Genomic DNA, 19411 nt, shown 5'->3' with positions numbered 1-19411 from the left:
TAAATTTGAGTTGGAAATATTAGAACTCGCCGTGGCACCTCCAAGAAGGTTACACGTTCACGCGTCGTATACCTGGAAACATTTTAAGATAAACTTAGAGGGATTGATATATTTCGTATGCCTAGCGCGCAGACGAGATTTTATAATTTAATAGTTTTAAACGGCCTAAATACCTTAACTCGCTTAAAAAATAACGAGCTATAACGAAATGGGCACAGAAATAAAATCTAACATCATTAAATTATTTTTCCTATTTGTATAAAAGCGCGGGGTGAAACCCGCGGGTATAAGCTAGTTTATATTTATTTTTAATATTTTTATTGAGCTTTGTACCACGATTGTTTATTAGGAAAACATTGACCAATTGGAAATTTGCATGAAAATTTATTGAAATTTCCAGAGTTTTGAACAGTTTAGAAATTATATTTTTATTTTTTTTTTATTGTAGTATGAACTATATTTTTATAAAAAATAGCAAAAAAAATTAAAATAAAAAATATTGTATATCGACATTGTGAAAAACCCTATGTGAAAATATATTTTTTTAATCCAGTGAAATTAATTTATGTTTAAAACTTTTTCTTTCTTTATTGAAAAATAATAAATTATAAAAAACCATTTCTTTTATTACTGCAAAAAAAATATTTTTGGTGCTCTCAAAACCGGTTTGGTACGTTTTTTGGTAGTTTCCCGCCACTATGGATATAAAATATTTAGAACCTTTTTGGGTATGCAGTTTTATAGCCCATAAAATTTTAGTACAACAAAGTGCAAGTCAGCCAAAGAAAAAATATTAAAAATCAAAGCAATTGAAACTTGCACTTTATTATACTAACATTTTATCAGCTATACAACTGCATCTTCCTTTCAATGAACTTCAGAAAAAGCGATGTTTTGCAGTGAGCCAAGCAGAAAAAGTATCAAAAGCAAACACAACTGTTAATTTTTACACTTTTATTTGGAAAACCAATAATAAATAAAATTTTATAATTAAATCGGTAGTTATAAAAAAAATGTTATATTACTTTCTTCAACAAAAACAGAGAATACGCAAGCTTCCTGGCATAACGAAAAACTTATAGGGCCCCTAAAGCACACAAAATTACTACACAACAAAATTGCGCAAACCGTATTTTGGAGAAACGTTTCTCAAGTAAATATATTTCAGCTTTAGAACGCAAAAAAGAATATTAAAAAAAAGAAATTCCTACGCCCATATTTTACAGCACGATCTGGACACCAAAATGTCAACACTAGATTAAAAATTTCGCAGTTGTCTTCATACGCAGCACAAATTATTATACAATAACACAAGCATGAACATAATATCAAAATGATTTTGATTTTAGTGGAATGACTGTGCAATGTAGTACAAACAACCCCATACACCACTCAAACGACCGACGCAAACCCGATATTTTTGTATGGTTTAGGGGCCCTGTTTGGTCAGATGCATAACACTGTGGCTGCTCAAAGTACTTACGCTCGTACATATGGATGTTCATCAGCCGCTTCGAATTCAACCCTAGCACAAGTCACTTACAGACATATGTAAGTATTTTCAAACTTGTGTGCTTAAATAATTTCGCTTTTACTAATTACATACACATGCTTTTGTTAATTATATACTTACGCTTACATTTTACGGTGCATTCTTCTATTGTATATGCACATACTCGGCTACTTATATAATTATGAATTTGTTATTACCTTTTTTCACTAGAAGTCATACCAGGAAAATATTACGGGATCATTCCCATAACTTGTACATGATTTTGCTTAAGAATAAATAGATCTTAAGCGCATAACTGTTGATGAAAAACCTCACTTGAAATAAAGAAAACGGACTGTCAGCGACGAAAGTGTTTTTTTTTCTTAGCTGGAACAAAGTGGCAACCGTGAGAGGACTTGTCACCATATTACTTGTCCTGTCTAAGAAAAGCCAAAGGAAATCTCAATCCATTTCTTTTGACGTTCGTTCGGAGTTTTTTCATCGCACTTGGCATCCTGCACACAAACCTGGGATCATCAGCAGCGTCCGAGGAAGCTGTTGGAGGCAGTGTAGCTGGTGCATCAAATCTTGCAACAATTGCAAATTATCTCTGCTAAGTACAGTATCAATCATCTTTACTTGCCACTCAACATTGTCGTCGCAGCTGAAGAGTCATTACCAGGGAACGGATTTTTAGGACCTAAAAACCTATAAAAAAGGCAAAATAAAGTAACGAAATATGCTGGAAAAGGCAAAATAAAATAGCGAAAAAGGCAGGAAAAGGCACTAGGTATTGCAAAAAAGCAAAATAAGGCACTAAAAAAGACAGAAAATACGAAGAACCATCAAAAAATACATTTATTTTAGAAATGTTTATATTACAAGTAAAAAGAGAAAAACTATGAACTAGTTTCATTATATGAAAAATTTGTACTTTGAATCTTTGACTATTTTATCCTTTCGAGTTTCTAACTCATAAAACTTTAATCTGTATAGTTGTAGTAACATTGAACCACAAGATGCATTTTGAAGTTTTCTGGCAGCATTTTCATTCGATTTTCGCGAAGAAAAGCCTTGAATGTACTTGATGTGTGCTCGAAGTAAGTTGGTACAAGTAAAGCCCAATTTAAATATGGAACGTTTGAAACGTTCATATTAGCAGGAACAAGGGCGTTTTCCTCGCCCTTTACAATTTTACCCACGCCCCTTATTGTCTCCAAGCAAACGTTTGCTGAGAAAACGGCTTTGAATTTTTTCAACACCAATTTGGCAAGAGGTCCCTGCGCTTCTATAAGCCGCATGGGCATGAGTATATTTTTTAATCTAAAAAAAAAAAAGATTGTAAATGCTAAAAAAAATATCTTAAAAAAGGTAAAAAAGGCAAATATCTTAAAAAAGGCAAAAAAAGGCAACATCAAATGTGTATATATGGAATCAGGGAAAGCTAAATCGTGGACATTCTTAATCGAATATACTCTATCTCTTTAGCAGAAAAAAAGGCAATTTCCATAAAATCCGTTCCCTGGTCATGACATTTCGCTATATTTCGTCGTAGAAAAGGTATCACCCTACAACAATAAGCATCCCGCAGCCTTGCAGTTCCTAAGTAATCTGCGGTCAGTCAGTCAGCCAATTGTCGCTATCGTATACATTTGCACAACTCACTACATACTATATTTTTCCTTAAATCTACTATTACTACACCTTTTCAAAACTATCATCTCCATAGCTAAGCAGTATTCATCAAAATGGTTAGCAATAGTCCGAAAAGCATGCGCGAACTCTCTGACGAGGATCAGGTGCATCTATGTTCTCTTAGGAAAATGAGTTCAATTATCATTCGCAACATACTCAGCATGAAACAACGAATAAGCGACGAAGAGGGTGAAATTGATACCTCTGTCCTTGAATGTCGTTTGCAAATTGTTGAATCGTACTTTCAACGGATTTCCGAGGTGCATAACAATGTTGAAATCCTAGTCCTTACTGATGTTTCGAGAACGGAGATTGAAGAAATATACATTGAAGCAAAATCGAAACTCTTGTCGTTAATCAATTCCAGAAGCCGCGCGACCGAATTTAATTCTAGTGTGTTCAATGCTACATCATATATAAGCAATCCTCATCAAAACCGTCTACCAACACTTAAATTGCCGAAGTTCGATGGAAAGTATGCGAACTATAAACGCTTTTTCCGCGCATATTCCAACATGGTGCATGATGACCCACAATTCCTAAGGTTGACAAATTCAATTATCTCTGAAACTGTCTTTCAGGACCAGCCTTAAGCGTCATCGAGCCATTTCAGGTAACAGAAGAGAACTACCCGAAAGCTTTGCAGCGACTTAAGGAACGGCACGACAACAATGTGCTGATCTTCCGAGACTATATCGCATCACTTTTTGGTATTCCAGTTATGAAAACTTCGGACGCTGTTACCTTGCGGAACATCATCGATACCGTTGCAGCACTTCGAGAGTATCTTCATTCACTGGGATCATAAAAAGACTTCGTGAATTCAATGCTCATTTATATTGTTTTATCTACATTAGATTCGGATTCGAAATCGGCCTATAACCAAAAGCAATGATTTGAAGCTCTGCCATCGTGGGACGATTGCTACAAATGGTTGAGTCGTCATTGCCAATACTTAGAGATCTGTTCCAAAAAAGACAATTGAAAGGCATCCCCTCGGGACGGCAAACTCAATGGTAAGCGAACTGCTAATTCTTTCGTCAGTGCTAAGTCTAGTTGTTTGCATTGCAAACACGTAGAACATAGCATCAACAATTGCTCATCGTTTCTATCTTTATCAGCCACGCAACGCTTCGATTTCGTGAAGCAATCCGGAGCTTGTATTAACTGTTTGCGAACGGGGCACATGGTGTCCAAGTGCCCATCGCACTCTCGTTGCCGTGATGTAATACCAACAGCCTTAATCCACATCCAAGATAAATTTGGTCTAATTCAGCCAGCACGCGCCCTGTTGGATTCATGTTCAGAGTTAAATTTCATAACGGAAGTAACTGCTAAACGTTTGCAACTTAAGAGAAACTCATCAACTCTGGAAGTGTCAGGTATTTCAGACATTCAAACTAATATAAAATTTGCTAAACGCGACAATCAAATCTCATATTGGAGATTTTACTTGGTCATCCCATTTCGCCATAACAAAACGTATTTCCGCACAAGAACCATATGAGCTCAGTGACACATCTTATTGGAACATTCCCCCCGTAATCCAGCTTGCTGCTGTTGCCATTGTTTTATAATGTCATTTAAAATGCAACATTTAGCACTTTCGAACATATGTTTTCAAAGAGCGTTCATGCTATCGCATTTAGCAAATGTGCATTTACGCGAGCTCGATATCGTATGCTTTTGACAAACAGCCGTGATCCAGTCGCTTATTCAGATCCGCATCTATCACTATCAATTCTCACGGAGAAGATAATGTGCAAAAAATTCTACTGAAAGGGAAAAATTTAATTTTAAACCAAAAATTCAGTACTAAAACTTGAATTGGTTAAACCATAACCGAAAATTTGTTAGTGTATATATTCATTTGTCGGTGCTGTTAATTAAATATTCCTCACTTAATTAGGAAACAAAACAAACAGAGCTGATCACAAATTGATCCAGATTTCTATCAGCTTCACTACTTAGACTGCTACGCCTGGCTGGTCAGGCATGCGGTCGTACGAACAAGATGAATACAACTAAAAATGAACAACAAAAGCAAAATCAAGGTACAAACAAGCAACAACAACAAGCTAACAACAACAGCAACTACAAGACTAGGAACACAAATAGCACAAAAGCAGTCAGTCCGGATCGACGACCTCGCGCGACTCCGTGAAGAACGAGAAGGGACGCCACTTGGATAGAAGGGCGAATCCACCAACTCTTCCTCCCGCAGGGAAACCCGGTTCGCTGTCCGACCCCAGGAGGTTGGGGCTTAGTGGCTCCGGGGCGAGGCACTATGTGAGATACATTGAACAAGGCAAGACTCCCGAGGTAGCTAGGGAGCTAGCTCTCGCTAGATCGGCCCCACAAGGGTCGAGTAAGCGGGACTCTGAGCGCTACGACAGTACGACCGCACCCGCGAATGAGCGGAAGAGCGGGCATCAGCAGCAGACCAGGCAGTATGGCTCTCGCGAACAGACCGCACCCGCCGCTGGGCGGAAGAGCGGGCATACCAGCGAGGGTCATAAACCGGCGCCCGCTGAGAAGCGGAGTGACGGACAGCACCTTGCTAAGGGTGGTAGGCACGACAGGCACACTGGCGAGACCGCACCCGCTTACAAGCGGAAGAGCGGGCATAGTCGCTATGATGAGAGGTACAGAAACCAGGACAACAAGGTGGAGGGCTCCGGTGAGACCGCACCCGCGAAGCGGAAGAGCGGGCAGTTAACACCAAACACTCCGGCCCCAAAGAAGCAGCGGGAGTATCCACCCCCTCCAACATCGGGACCCGGGGGTAAGCATCTGGAGCCAGCGGCTTCTCAGGGTGGAGTAGGGCAAACGCCTAGCTACTCTGATGCACTAAGGGGCATAAGGGTTGCGGTGCTGCCTTGTGACTACCCTGCGGAGGCGCTGAGTCCGGATGAGCTAACTGCCCTACAGGACGCCATAATGGACGAGGTGTTCAAAGGGTGGACGCATCCGCTTGCATTCCGCGGGGTGTACTACCGTCCAGGCATGCTCCTGGTAGATTGCAAAGATGAGAACACGGCTAAATGGCTAGAGGAGGTCACACCGAAATTAGGCAGTTGGAAGGGGCCCTGCTGTGCGTGAAACGGGGAGATGATATCCCAACCATGCACAACATGACCATCTTCCCGCCGAGAAGTGCTGACAAATCGTCAGACTATGCGTTAGGGCTGCTAAGGGCGCAAAACGGGGGTCTCAACACCACAGCGTGGCGCGTAATCTCAAGCAGCATAGAGGACAACGGCCTGCGTTTGAACGTCGGCATTGATGAGGCCTCATTTAGCAATGTCCGAAGGGCGGGGTACAAGCTGAACTACAGGTTCAGTTTTGTCACCATGCGGCCTTGGCGACCGAAGGCTGCGGAAGAGAAGGAGGGAGGCGAGGAAGCTATGCAGGTGGATGGAAGTCTGCCGGCTGAAGCAACCTCACAGGCAACCACTTCAGGTGAGGGCGCGCAGTCCTCTGAGCCGACACCTCTGGCCCAATCTTCCGACGAACGAGGTACCAATGTGCGAGATACAGCAGCTCTTATACAGGGGCAAGGCCCCTCTATGCAGGAGCTGCTCGAGGGTATTAATTTGAGGAGGCTAGAGCTTGACAGAGGAAGCGAGAGCGAACTAAGGCTCTCGGACCTGGAAGAGCAATTATAAGGCACCCACCGCCCTTGTCAGTAGCCCAGATCAACCTGCACCACGCGGTTGCGGCCTCGGCTGTAATTGTAAGCAGGTTTTCTACGGACGATCAGGACATAGTACTGATTCAGGTGCCGTGGACATACAAGGGCCAGGTAAGGGGCCTCAAAAGAACACACAGTAAGGTAATATGGGACCTCTCCGTTGAGAGGCCTAGAGCATGTGTAATGGTCAGGAATGATATCGATTTTTTCTGCATTACAGAGTTTTTAAGCCAGGATCTGGTAGCAGTACAAGCGACGCTTTGGGTGGAAGGAAGACCCAGGAACATAGTGTTTGCTGCCGCATACTTTCCGGGGGATAACCACAGCATTCCCCCTGCAGAGGTACAAGACCTGGTGGAGCATTGCAGAAGAGCCCGACTTCCTTTAATCCTCGGTTCCGATGCGAATGCCCACCACGTTGAGTGGGGCAGCACCGACATCAACAAACGGGGTGAGTCCTTACTTGAGTACATTCTAAGTGAAGATCTGTATATAAACAATGTTGGGCAATGTCCAACATTTGTCACTAGAGCCAGGCAGGAAGTCCTTGACCTGACTCTCAGCAACGATCTGGGTAATAATCTGATTGGACAATGGTGGGTGTCTTCGGAACCCTCCTTGTCCGACCACAGGATTATCCGCTTCTTGCTGGGAGTGCAGGCCAGAGCAGGGATTCCGAAGAGGAACCCCAGGAACACCGACTGGGAAAAGTATAGGAAATTACTAGATTTTAACCTACCTGGGTTAGAGAGGGACCACAAAAAAGGCGGCTGTATGGCATTAGAGCATAAAGTTAATAGGCTAACAGATATAATTACTGATGCCTTTAACTATAGCTGCCCCGAGACACAACCAAGGGGGAAAGGGAAAACTGTGTGGTGGTCTCGGGAACTCTCATCCATCCGGAAAGACACGCGCAGGCTGTTCAACAGGGCTAAGCGCACAGGATGCTGGGCAGAGTATGCGGTTAGTCTAACAAAGTACAGCAAAGAGATTAGGAACGCGAAAAGGGAAAGTTTCAGAACCTTCTGTGAAGGTATTTCGAATACCCCGGCCGCTGCGAGGTTACATACGGCTATAGCCAAAGGAACTATTGAATCGGAGCTTGCGCTTAAGCTCTCAGATGGCACCTACACCAACAGTAGAGAGGAGAGGGCCATCGCCCTGATGCTAGCACACTTCCCGGAGGCCTCTAATCTGATGGAGGAGCTGGAGATCCAGCGATCTAGGCCGCGACCATCTGATTGGAGACTGGCGAGAGGTATTTTCACTCAGTCTTCAGTCGGATGGGCGCTAGGCTCGTTTGAGCGGTACAAGGCTCCGGGGGTAGATGGCGTCCGGCCAGTGATGTTACAGCAGGGCGGTGAGAGTGTAATACCGCATCTCGTGGACATAATGAGAAGCAGTCTGGCAGAAGCGTATGTCCCACGGTTGTGGCGAAGGGCGCGAGTAATCTTCATCCCGAAAGTGGGTAAAAGGGACTACTCGCTAGCGAAGTCGTTCAGACCAATAAGCTTAACCTCCTTTGTGTTAAAAGCAATGGAGAAGATTTCAGATAACCACATTAGATCAACCATTCTGAGGGATATACCCCTGCACTCCAGTCAGCATGCATACAGGGCTGGAAGGTCCACGGACACAGCCCTGTACCAACTGACAACCGAGATTCAGGGGGCCCTCGAATGCGGTGAATCAGTGCTCTGCGCCTTTCTCGATATAGAGGGCGCATTTGACAACACGTCACACTCTGGAGTGCGCAGGGCATTGGAGAGGAGAAACGTGCAGTCAGCGATCTGCAATTGGGTGGATGCGCTCCTGCGTACAAGGATAGCTGAAATCGAGGTAGGGGACAGCGTGGTACAATTTCAGACAACAAAGGGTTGCCCGCAGAGAGGAAACTTATCACCCCTTCTGTGGAGCCTAGTGGTGGATGAACTTCTTCAACTTCTCTCTGACAATGGTATCCGCTGCCAAGGCTATGCGGATGATATAGTGATTATTGACAGGGGGAAGTTCGAGAGCACCCTCTGCGACATCATTCAAAGAGGCTTAGGCATCACGAAGGGATGGTGCAACAAGTTAGGACTTATCATAAATCCTGCCAAAACCGCCGTCATTCCTTTTACTAGGAGAAGAGCCCTTCCGGGCATGAGGAACATAACCTTGGAGGGGGTCGCGGTTTGCGTCGCCAGCGAAGTGAACTATCTGGGAGTAATCCTAGACACCAAACTTCTATGGAAGAAACATGTCGACGCGATCACCTCCAGGACCACGAAAGCGTTAACGGTGTGTAAGCGTCTGGCGGTAAAATCCTGGGGTTGTACGCCCAGGATCCTGAGATGGCTTTACATCATGATAGTACAGCCAATGATCACTTATGGGGCGGTAGCCTGGGTTTCAAGAACTACTCTAGCCACGGTGAGACAATCGCTCACCAAGCTACAACGACTGGCATGTGTCTGTATAACAGGAGCGATTCGCACTTGTCCGACGACAGCGCTGGAAGTAATCCTTGAACTTGAGCCTCTTCATATAACCATAGAGCAGGCAGCCAAAAGAACTCTGCTTAACATTGCGAGAGAGGGATTTGGAAAAGGTAAAGTCGACAGCGCTGGAAGTAATCCTTGAACTTGAGCCTCTTCATATAACCATAGAGCAGGCAGCCAAAAGAACTCTGCTTAACATTGCGAGAGAGGGATTTGGAAAAGGTAAAGACGACAGCGCTGGAAGTAATCCTTGAACTTGAGCCTCTTCATATAACCATAGAGCAGGCAGCCAAAAGAACTCTGCTTAACATTGCGAGAGAGGGATTTGGAAAAGGTAAAGACGACAGCGCTGGAAGTAATCCTTGAACTTGAGCCTCTTCATATAACCATAGAGCAGGCAGCCAAAAGAACTCTGCTTAACATTGCGAGAGAGGGATTTGGAAAAGGTAAAGACGACAGCGCTGGAAGTAATCCTTGAACTTGAGCCTCTTCATATAACCATAGAGCAGGCAGCCAAAAGAACTCTGCTTAACATTGCGAGAGAGGGATTTGGAAAAGGTAAAGTCGACAGCGCTGGAAGTAATCCTTGAACTTGAGCCTCTTCATATAACGATAGAGCAGGCAGCCAAAAGAACTCTGCTTAACATTGCGAGAGAGGGATTTGGAAAAGGTAACGTCATTTCCACTAGGAGTATGGAGAAGCTAGGGTCCTCGCTCCCACTAGCCCTGCTACCTAGAGATGACATAGGAAAGACCATAGTCTATGAGAAGAGATTCAAAATAGAGCTCTGCAGTAAGGCGACCTGGAGTGTCTCCGCTTTCGAGGCATTACTTCAGGGTTGCACTCTGCACTGGTACACGGATGGCTCGAAGACCCCAGAAGGAATAGGTGCTGGAATTGTGGGACCCAGGGCCAGGTTTTCTGTTCCTATGGGGAAATATCCGAGCATCTTTCAAGCAGAAGTCTATGCTATCTGCCTATGTGCGGATACAATCATGGGTAGAGGGTATAGAAACGAGAGAATTATAATCCTTAGCGATAGCCAGGCAGCACTCAAGGCCCTCATATCCTATGAGATCAAATCGTCGCTGGTCCTGGAGTGCATTGAGAAGCTTAACTCCCTGGGTAGACACAATAACATCAAGTTAGCGTGGGTACCTGGTCACAGGGGAGTAGAGGGTAACGAGGCGGCTGACTGCCTCGCGAGAGTGGCGGCAGCCACCACTCCAGTTGACCCTGAGCCCTTCATAGGAGTGGATCCCAACACACTAAAGGAGGAGCTTAGGAGAGAGAGGATCACTATGAGGGATCTAAACTGGCAAAGATCGTCAGGAATGCGTCAGACAAAGAGTTTACTGGGAGGCTATAACAGAAGGAGATTCCAAAGCTTAATTGACCTCCAAAAAGGGCAGCTTAGAATCATAACAGGTATACTCACAGGTCACTGCAGGCTGAGAGGACATCTATATAAGCTGGGGATATGGTCGAGTGACCTGTGTCGGTTCTGCGACACTACCAGCGAGACACCTCTTCACATCCTCACCGAATGTGATGCAGTCTGCAGAAGACGTGAGAGAAGTTTAGGCTCAGTGTGGCCACAGCTTAGGCACATTATCTCCCTATCTCCTAAGGCACTGTTAAATTTTCTCAGGGAATTAGGTTTAGAGGAGGTATTGTGAAGAGTGGAGGGCACAATAGACCAATAGGTCGCGGTGCAAACCTCGTTTCATTATTTATCTATCTATCTATCTATCAGCATCACATCGATGTTGAATTTGCGCATCTTTTCTTTTCCAAATAATGTAAAATAGTAAATGAAATCTCGATCGGCGATCACTGGAACGCAGCTAGCAAATGTATACGCGAAAAAGGAATGTTGCCACTTTTTCTCATTAAACCGAATCGTGGAAATTTTTGAAGATCAAAGTGTTGCTTTTAGCATTTAGACTCTTAATGCAGAAATGGAGTTGCATTTAGTTGCATTTAGGTGACGACTTTTGTATGGATAAATGTACATTTACAGTAGCATTTAGAGCTAAATGTGCCTTTACGCGTAAGCAAAAACAACCCATAAGCCACAACGCATTGATTTATTACTCGACACATAAATCTTTTTTGAGTGTCTTCAAGATGGTACAATCTCTCTTGGAGAAAGTTTGCCAATTCTGCACAACAGTAAGTCAGGTTTGATAGTTGGAGGCAAATTTGAAAGGGCTTCAAGGCCTCATCCCTTGGTATGCAATATAGCATTAAGCTCAAAACCGCTTGACATCGACTCGTTTCTTCAGCGATTCTTGGTGGTCGAAGATTTTACACAAGCGTCATTTACATTTTCAGATGAACAACGTCGATGCGATCAACAATTGATTGAAACTAAAGTCCAGCGCAAGTGTATTTGCCGCATTTCATTCAATAAGTACTCCTTGCATTGTACTCTACTCCCAACACATTGTTATTCTTTTTCCGCATACATACACTACTTGGCGTTGAGAGAGTAAACACTTGACGTACTTGCTATTACTCCACCAAAATAGGTACTCTACTTTCTCTCATCGCGTACGAGAGATATTTGCTGCTGCCGAAAGGGAGTAGCAAATTTACTCTCTGTATACTTGTAGTACTGTAAGTACTTGCGTATTAAATTTCAATTCTGGTTGTTAGCCTACTAGTTGATATCGTTTGCGGCGCTGGTCAGTGAAATTGAAAGAGTAAAAATAGAATATGGAAATTGACGATGTAAGGAAATGTTTACGGCCTTATTTATAAAAAATAACGTAGATTCAGACAGTTGTTTAATGTGACATTTTCATAAAACTTTTGTATTCAAGCAGCTTTTTAAATCTATGTATGTACTTATATTTTTATGAAAGTATTATTTCTCGTTTCTAATTTTCTATAAAACTATTCGCAGTCATTAACCAACAAATAAGTTGTCAAAAACAACAACTGCTATACGAAATAAAATTATTAATGGCAAATCAAAGTTTTGAAAAGTGCCGATTTTCACATTCGATAGTTGGACATGGTAGCGACGAGATGTACGAGCATTTTTTCTTAAGAGCTGCATACTGATTTATAAATTTTTTTTATAGAAGCAAATTGTTTCCATTTATTGTACGTAATTTTATATGAATTTTTAGTTTTTCTTGAGAGCCTTTAAAAATAAAAAATAAAATCGAAATATATACATATGTACATACATACACAGCCATATAACTNTACATATGTACATACATACGCAGCCATATAACTTGATTTCAAGAGAAACGAATTTTCATTGGGCACGTTCAGAAGGCGCAACAGCTCAGTAACTGGTGCGATTGCACCTTCTGAACGCGTTGTTGCGTACTTCTGATCAACTGAATAATTGCGTGTTAGATGATCGTAATATTTTTCTGATCATTTGAGACAACATGTTGGTGTGTACCTTTGAGAGTTGAATTTGACAGCTAATGTATGAAGTCGTTCAGAAGACGCATAACAATTACTGATTTTTTTTAGGAACGGTTGCGCTCAACTGCTGCGCCTACTGAACTTACCCATTGACAGCTTTTTTTTTTTGATAACACTCTGCGACAGCTCAAATCGGTATTGAGTAAAACCAAATGCAAGAGATAGTTTTTGAATTTCATTGAAATTTTTTTTTGTAGAGGTGTATTAATGGCGATATAAAAACTTTATCCGATTTTTTTAAATCGAAACTACATTTTTACATATGTACATATGTACATGCATACATAAATATATTTAATATGAAATTGAAATTTTCACATCAATTTGCGCTATCTTCAAACCCATGGTTTCAATTGTACGCATATCGTCAGGGTTTTCTCCACAACTTGGTTTTGCTGCAGTGAAGCGACAGAGAAAGTGACGCGAAAAAATATATGCGGACACTTATATATGTATCTATGCACATACGTATCTATGCACATATGTATCTATGCACATACATACATACATACATATGTTCTTAGGTATGTATANATGGGCTATAAAACTGCATACCAGAATTTTCTCTGAAGATTCTGATTAAAAAGTTTGATATTTTGGTGAAAATTTACAGAATTTTAATAATTTTTGTACAAAGGTTGAAATCTGAATTTATTCGTTGTTTGTTGTATACCCAGCTTGACTTTTGTATAAAAATAATAAACATTAAATAAACAAAAGACAAATAGCAAAAACTGACCAAAATAACGCACTCCTATTATTTTGTGGACCACTGTATATGTATATATTTTAGGTGAAAGTACGGTTTGCTCGTCGCTCTCTTCATCGCTCCACAACATTCCTGTCCTTAGTTTTATTCAGATACCACAAATGTATGTTTTCTTCGAAAATACTCAAGTACTACCAGTAGAGTACTCTACTGTCAAATACCTTTTACTCACAGTAGTTGTGGAAGGCAAAGTAAATACTCTACGCGTCTTGCTATTGATCGGTAGTTTACGTACGCTTGCAGAAACTGGTTTATGCTTACTCACACTTGACCCGAACGACGAGAGTAAAGGAGGGAAAGTATTTCCGCGGCGATCGGATGTCTTGTTAGGCCGTTTAAGTGGAATTGCGCAGGAGTTTAATTGAAACCGTCAAAGTTCAAAGCAATGGCCGCATAAAGGTTAGGTTGCCATTTAAACTTTCGCCAGAAATATTAGAAACCTTTTTCGACAGCGCAAAGAAGAGATTTTTCTCGCTTGCTCACGACAAATCTTTAAAAAGTATGTAATCTGATTTCAAAAAGGAATACTTGGCACTTGGCCACATGTCTTCAATTACTGATTTCGATTTCGGAAATTCGCATTACGCCATTCCACATCACTGTGATCTTAGACCACAAAGTACTACTACCAAGCTTGGTGAAGTTTTCGACGCTTCCTCGGGGGCTACATCGAACTACTCATTGAACAATATACTCATGGTTGGAGCCACCATTCAACCGGAGTTAATAATCACCCTCTTATCATTTCGGTTACATCGGTATGTATTAACTGCTGATATTTCGAAAATGTATCGACAGTTTTTAGTTGACGAACAAGATCGGCGATATCAGCTCATCCAGATGAGACTCATGAACCATTACAGCTCTTTCTACTCAATACTGTTACGTATGGCTTGGACGCTCAATGAGGACGCCCATCCAGCCGCTGCATCAGTCATTCGAGAGAACTTTTTCGTTGACGATTTACTGACTGGTGCGGAGAGCATAAAATGCTTAAAATCCCTCAAGGTCGAAATCATAGAAGTTCGTATGTCGGCAGGTTTGTCGCTAACTAAGTGGCACTCAAACTTCTCACAGTTGTCTGACGGTTCGTGTAACGAAATCGCTATTAAAACAAATGAAGAGGTTATTACCAAAGCTTTAGGCATATCATGGAAACCTTCAGCAGATACATTTTGCTTCCGCTATGACTTGCCAGATACGCAGACCATCACAAAGCGAACTGTAGTATCAGTCATAGCAAAAATATTTAATATTATTGAGTTATTAAGCCCCATTATTATTCGCGGCAAAATATTAATGCAGGAGATTTGGCTTCCAAAAATACAGTGGGATGAAACCCTACCTCACGATTTAGAAAACATTTAGTTGCAAATAAAATCTGACTTACAATTCATAAACAACATAGAGTTGCCTCGTCCCGTCTTCACATCAACAAATTCCAGTTGCGAATTTCATGGTTTTGCAGATGCTTCTCAACTCGAACTTATGGGTGTTGCATTTACGCACGGTCAATCGATGGCGACACTCATTTCATTTCATTTCATTTATTCCATTTTCTTAATGCATACCGATTAACACAGTATTCTAAATTCATGTTGCGTTCAATAAGTATATCAATGCTGCATTAGAAAAGTTGATGGCATTATTTATATTACAAAGTAAAATAGTTTTAAATGCCAATTTCAATGAATAGTAGTATACATTTTGTGGGGTGAACATTGGAAAAAAAGTAAACAAATATTGTAATAACGTTAGAAAGAATCAATACAAAGAGTCGATACAAATCCAAGAGACTCCAAAGAGAGAAAAAAACTATATTTACATTACATACATTATTTTATGATATGCTCAGATTATAATATGGACCTCAGCAAGGCTTCAATTTCACAGTGGTTTAAGTTGAACAGGTGAACTTTGACATTTTTTTCTTATTTTTCATTTCTTATGACCTGTACAGAAGCAGGAAGTGAGTTGAGCAATTTACAAGAGGCGTATATATAAAAACATCTAGAGTGAGACGTACGAGCGAGCAAGTATCCAGATTTTATGAAAAAAAGTTTTACAACTTTAAAACAGTATAATTGNTTCAATTTCACAGTGGTTTAAGTTGAACAGGTGAACTTTGACATTTTTTTCTTATTTTTCATTTCTTATGACCTGTACAGAAGCAGGAAGTGAGTTGAGCAATTTACAAGAGGCGTATATATAAAAACATCTAGAGTGAGACGTACGAGCGAGCAAGTATCCAGATTTTATGAAAAAAAGTTTTACAACTTTAAAACAGTATAATTGTCGCACCGGCAATATATTAAGCATTCTAAAAAATTGCATAGAGTGAGTTTTACGATTTGCGTTACAGATACGTCTAATTGTGCACTTTTGAATTGTAATGATGGAGGACAATTTACTAGACGAAGCACCACCCCAACAACTGATACCGTATTGCAGCTTCGATTGAAATATTCTGTAGTAAACCATTTTTAGTGTAGAAGTAGAACAAAACTTTTTAAGGCGGTATAAATGACGACTGGTTTAGAGAAAGTATTGTTTTAGCGTATTTAAATGTTCAGCCCGATTTAAGCGATTGTCAATTACTTCTCCTAGGTATTTAAAGTTTTCAACATTTTCAAGCTGGAAACAAGTATCGTCGCAGTTGGCGGTGCACGCGAAATACTTTTTTGACTCATTCAGAAAGCACTCATGATTATGCAAAATAAAATGCAGACAATCTGAAAACTGAAACAAAATATCACATATATGAATAGAAAACCTGAATATTCTTCAAGAAAATCAGAAGCCGGCATTGAATGTAGTCTGTATACTGCACTCTTGAAGTTAAAATTGAACGACGTACATTCATATACGTCACGCACAAAAACTTCAACACCCCCAGCACTGTAGCTATCGTTTGTGTTAGCAAAAAAGTTATAACTTGGTACTTTATAATCATTTTTCTCATATGAGAAAATCCATATTTCAGACACATAAATTATATCTGGTTGAATATTTAAAGCTTCAAGATTACATACAAATACATCAAAATTTTGCCTTAGACTACGTATGTTTTGGTGAACATCTAAGAAATTGTTTAAACCTTCTCAGTGAGAATTAAGTATTACATTATTGCTTGTGAATGCTCAGACTAGTTTACTACTTGTAACTAGTCTTTTATCAAATTGAAGTCTTCGAATGTTCTGATAATGATAACCCGCGCATTGTCAGCTTTTTTCATGCAAAAACTAGTTTTACCAAGCCATTAATATTTATAACGTTTTTCTTTTTTAATTTTGTACACAGCCGTAAACAAAGCTCGATTATACCTCGTAAGAGAATCGTTTATATGAATTCTCTTATTAGAAGAATCATCAAATAATTGAGTGGTCAACTTGTGTGCTTTGATTTTTCTGGCTGCCATAACTCTTTTCTTAATCTCATTAGACATAAAAGAAGAAGCATCGAACAAAAGGCAGTATTGCCAAGTTTAGAAGTTGAAAAAGCACCCAATTTTTATTGATGTATTTTATGGCCTTTATATGAATACATAATTTTATTGTAAGGATGCCGATTCAAATTAATAAAAATCAATGTTTCTTGCACAACGGTCGATTTCTCCTGGCATGATTGAAGGTGCTGCACATATTTCGTTGTCGCTTATGATTGTCACTGTGCCATGATTTTGTTTAAATTTTTGTAAAATTGCTTAGCACACTTACGATTGCTATAAATTTTGCTTCCATTTTTTTAAGATTTTCTAATTTGAAGTCTTCAAACTAAAAGCAAATGCTGTCAAATCGACGAGGAGAGGGTTAGCGGTCCGCGAATGGCGCGACCTTTATTTTCTGGATGGTGGCATATAATATTACGAGCAGGTAACGAGGCAGTTTTCGGTTTTATGCTTTTTATCCCACATTTGTCAACTTGAGAAGGTGAGATCGAGACTCCCAGAGCGTCAACGATTATTTTCTGCACACAAGCTTCAGCATTGCTACTGTTTTGCTGTGGTACGCCAGTTATTTCGATCACGTTCTCATGTTCTTTTTGCTCTCTCCAATGTATTTTACTCTCCAGCTTTACTACTTTCTCTTCTAAAGTCTTGTTCTCTTCAGATAGCACGCTCACTGATTTAAGCATATCGGTGTTAATCCGTTTCAGACTTAGAATCTCTTCATAAAGGTGCTGAAGAGTTATTGTCTTATTCACATTATTCACATTGTTTGCTCAGAAGGTGGTTGACCCGTAACTTTGTTTTCTTGCTTTGATGCAGTATATCGAAAGCACGGGTCGTTGTTTTGATGATTTTTGTTATTTGCGCTAGCCGTTTTTGTGTGTTGCTGCCTATGTAGTGCACTCCCTTGTCCATCAGGTATACCTTGCATTGCTTGCTGTTGGTTTTGTAGCGTTGACGGCTTCATACCTGGCGAAATCAAATCACCTTCCCGCGGAGAAATGCTAGTGGGCAGCTGAAAATTCACAGGTGTTGCAGATGAAGAGTGATCGTCTGAAGCCGGCACCGGCTGTATAAGCATAGACTTTCGGCGAACACCATTGCATTTATCGCGTCGATACTTTACATTGCTATATATATACCTTTCATATACTCGACGTCGGATTGCTTTAGTTTGACACACGCAAAATGAAATATGTGCCTGCAGTCAGTACAAGTGACTTTGCCACTGTCAGCACGGTCAAATTTTTGTGCGCAAATTACACAGTTCATAATAAAACTTGTTGAATATGTCTTGGTTAAATTTAAGTTTGATGTAAACGGAATGGTTTCAATGCGCGCACCCCACACACACTCAGAACACGTCTACTCTCCGCGACAGTTGAACAAACAAAACAATGCTCATCATTGCCAAATCAAAGGTAGCACCTATTAAGGCACAATCGCTTCCACGACTGGAACTGTATGCAGCGTTTTTGCTAAGTCGAACTTGCCGAAAAATTCAACATAACTTAATTAAATATTCTTCTCAAGATTGCTTTTGGACAGATTCAGAGATAGTTCTTCAATGGATTCCAACTAACTCGTCAGCACTAAATTGGTTTGTGGCAAATAGAGTATCAGAGCTCCAGGAAAATTCTGCCGGAATAATTTGGAAACACGTTCCGACTAAGAAGAATCCAGCTAACATATTTTGGGTCGAGCGCCATCAATCTTTTGGATACAATTTGGTTTACAGGACCCATATTTTTGTCTAAACAGTCTGCAGAATGGCCTGTGACTTAAAAGGCAGCTAACGTCACCCATCAAGATCTGGAACGTCGCAAAGCTGTGTATTTCAAGTGTAGTAATAGTAGCACCGATGGAGCCATCATCAGATCAATTATCAACCGTAGTTCATCGCATTATCGGCTGCTTCGCACAGCATCGTACGTCCTTCGCGTTTTCAACAAGGTTCCTGTTAATACATACCTCAGTGATTCAATGATACTACATGCGCCACATACACAATTGGAGCGGACCATCTGGAGACTTATTTCACTAATTCAACAAATCGAGTTCGCAGATGAGATTGAGTGCATTCGAAAACAGAAGCAGGTGAAATCGTTCTTACAAAAACTAACCCCTTTCTTGCATGAAATGAAATTTGGCGATCTCGCAACTTCTATTCTCAGAGTTGGCGGTCGTCTATCGAAGGCACCAATACCTTTTGACGCAAAATTCCCCGCTCTACTCCCAAAGGAACATCGATTCACTCAACTTTTCGTGGACTACCTTCACCGAAAAAATTTCCACGCCGGCCCAAAGTTTATTGCGCGAAAAGATGTGGGTAATAAACGCAAGATAAATTGTAAAGAAAACTGTGCGAAACTG

General features: G+C 40.8%; 1 protein-coding gene across 1 annotated transcript; it reads left to right on the top strand.

Annotated features, from left to right (window-relative positions):
* The first annotated feature begins 2997 nt into the window (after positions 1-2997).
* On the top strand, positions 2998-4088 carry LOC108372921 (uncharacterized). Its single transcript, XM_017628734.1, has 2 exons — positions 2998-3705; positions 3769-4088. The coding sequence occupies exons 1-2, from the start codon at positions 3241-3243 to the stop codon at positions 3778-3780; spliced, it is 477 nt and encodes a 158-aa protein (XP_017484223.1). The 5' UTR covers positions 2998-3240; the 3' UTR covers positions 3781-4088.
* Positions 4089-19411: the final 15323 nt, after the last annotated feature.

This window comes from Rhagoletis zephyria, unplaced genomic scaffold (genome assembly GCF_001687245.7).
Source record: "Rhagoletis zephyria isolate East Lansing unplaced genomic scaffold, Rhagoletis_zephyria_1.1 Rzeph_scaffold_06166, whole genome shotgun sequence".
Taxonomy (NCBI): domain Eukaryota; kingdom Metazoa; phylum Arthropoda; class Insecta; order Diptera; family Tephritidae; genus Rhagoletis; species Rhagoletis zephyria.
Note: the sequence above shows the minus strand (reverse complement) of the source record. Positions and strands in the feature narration are given on the sequence as shown.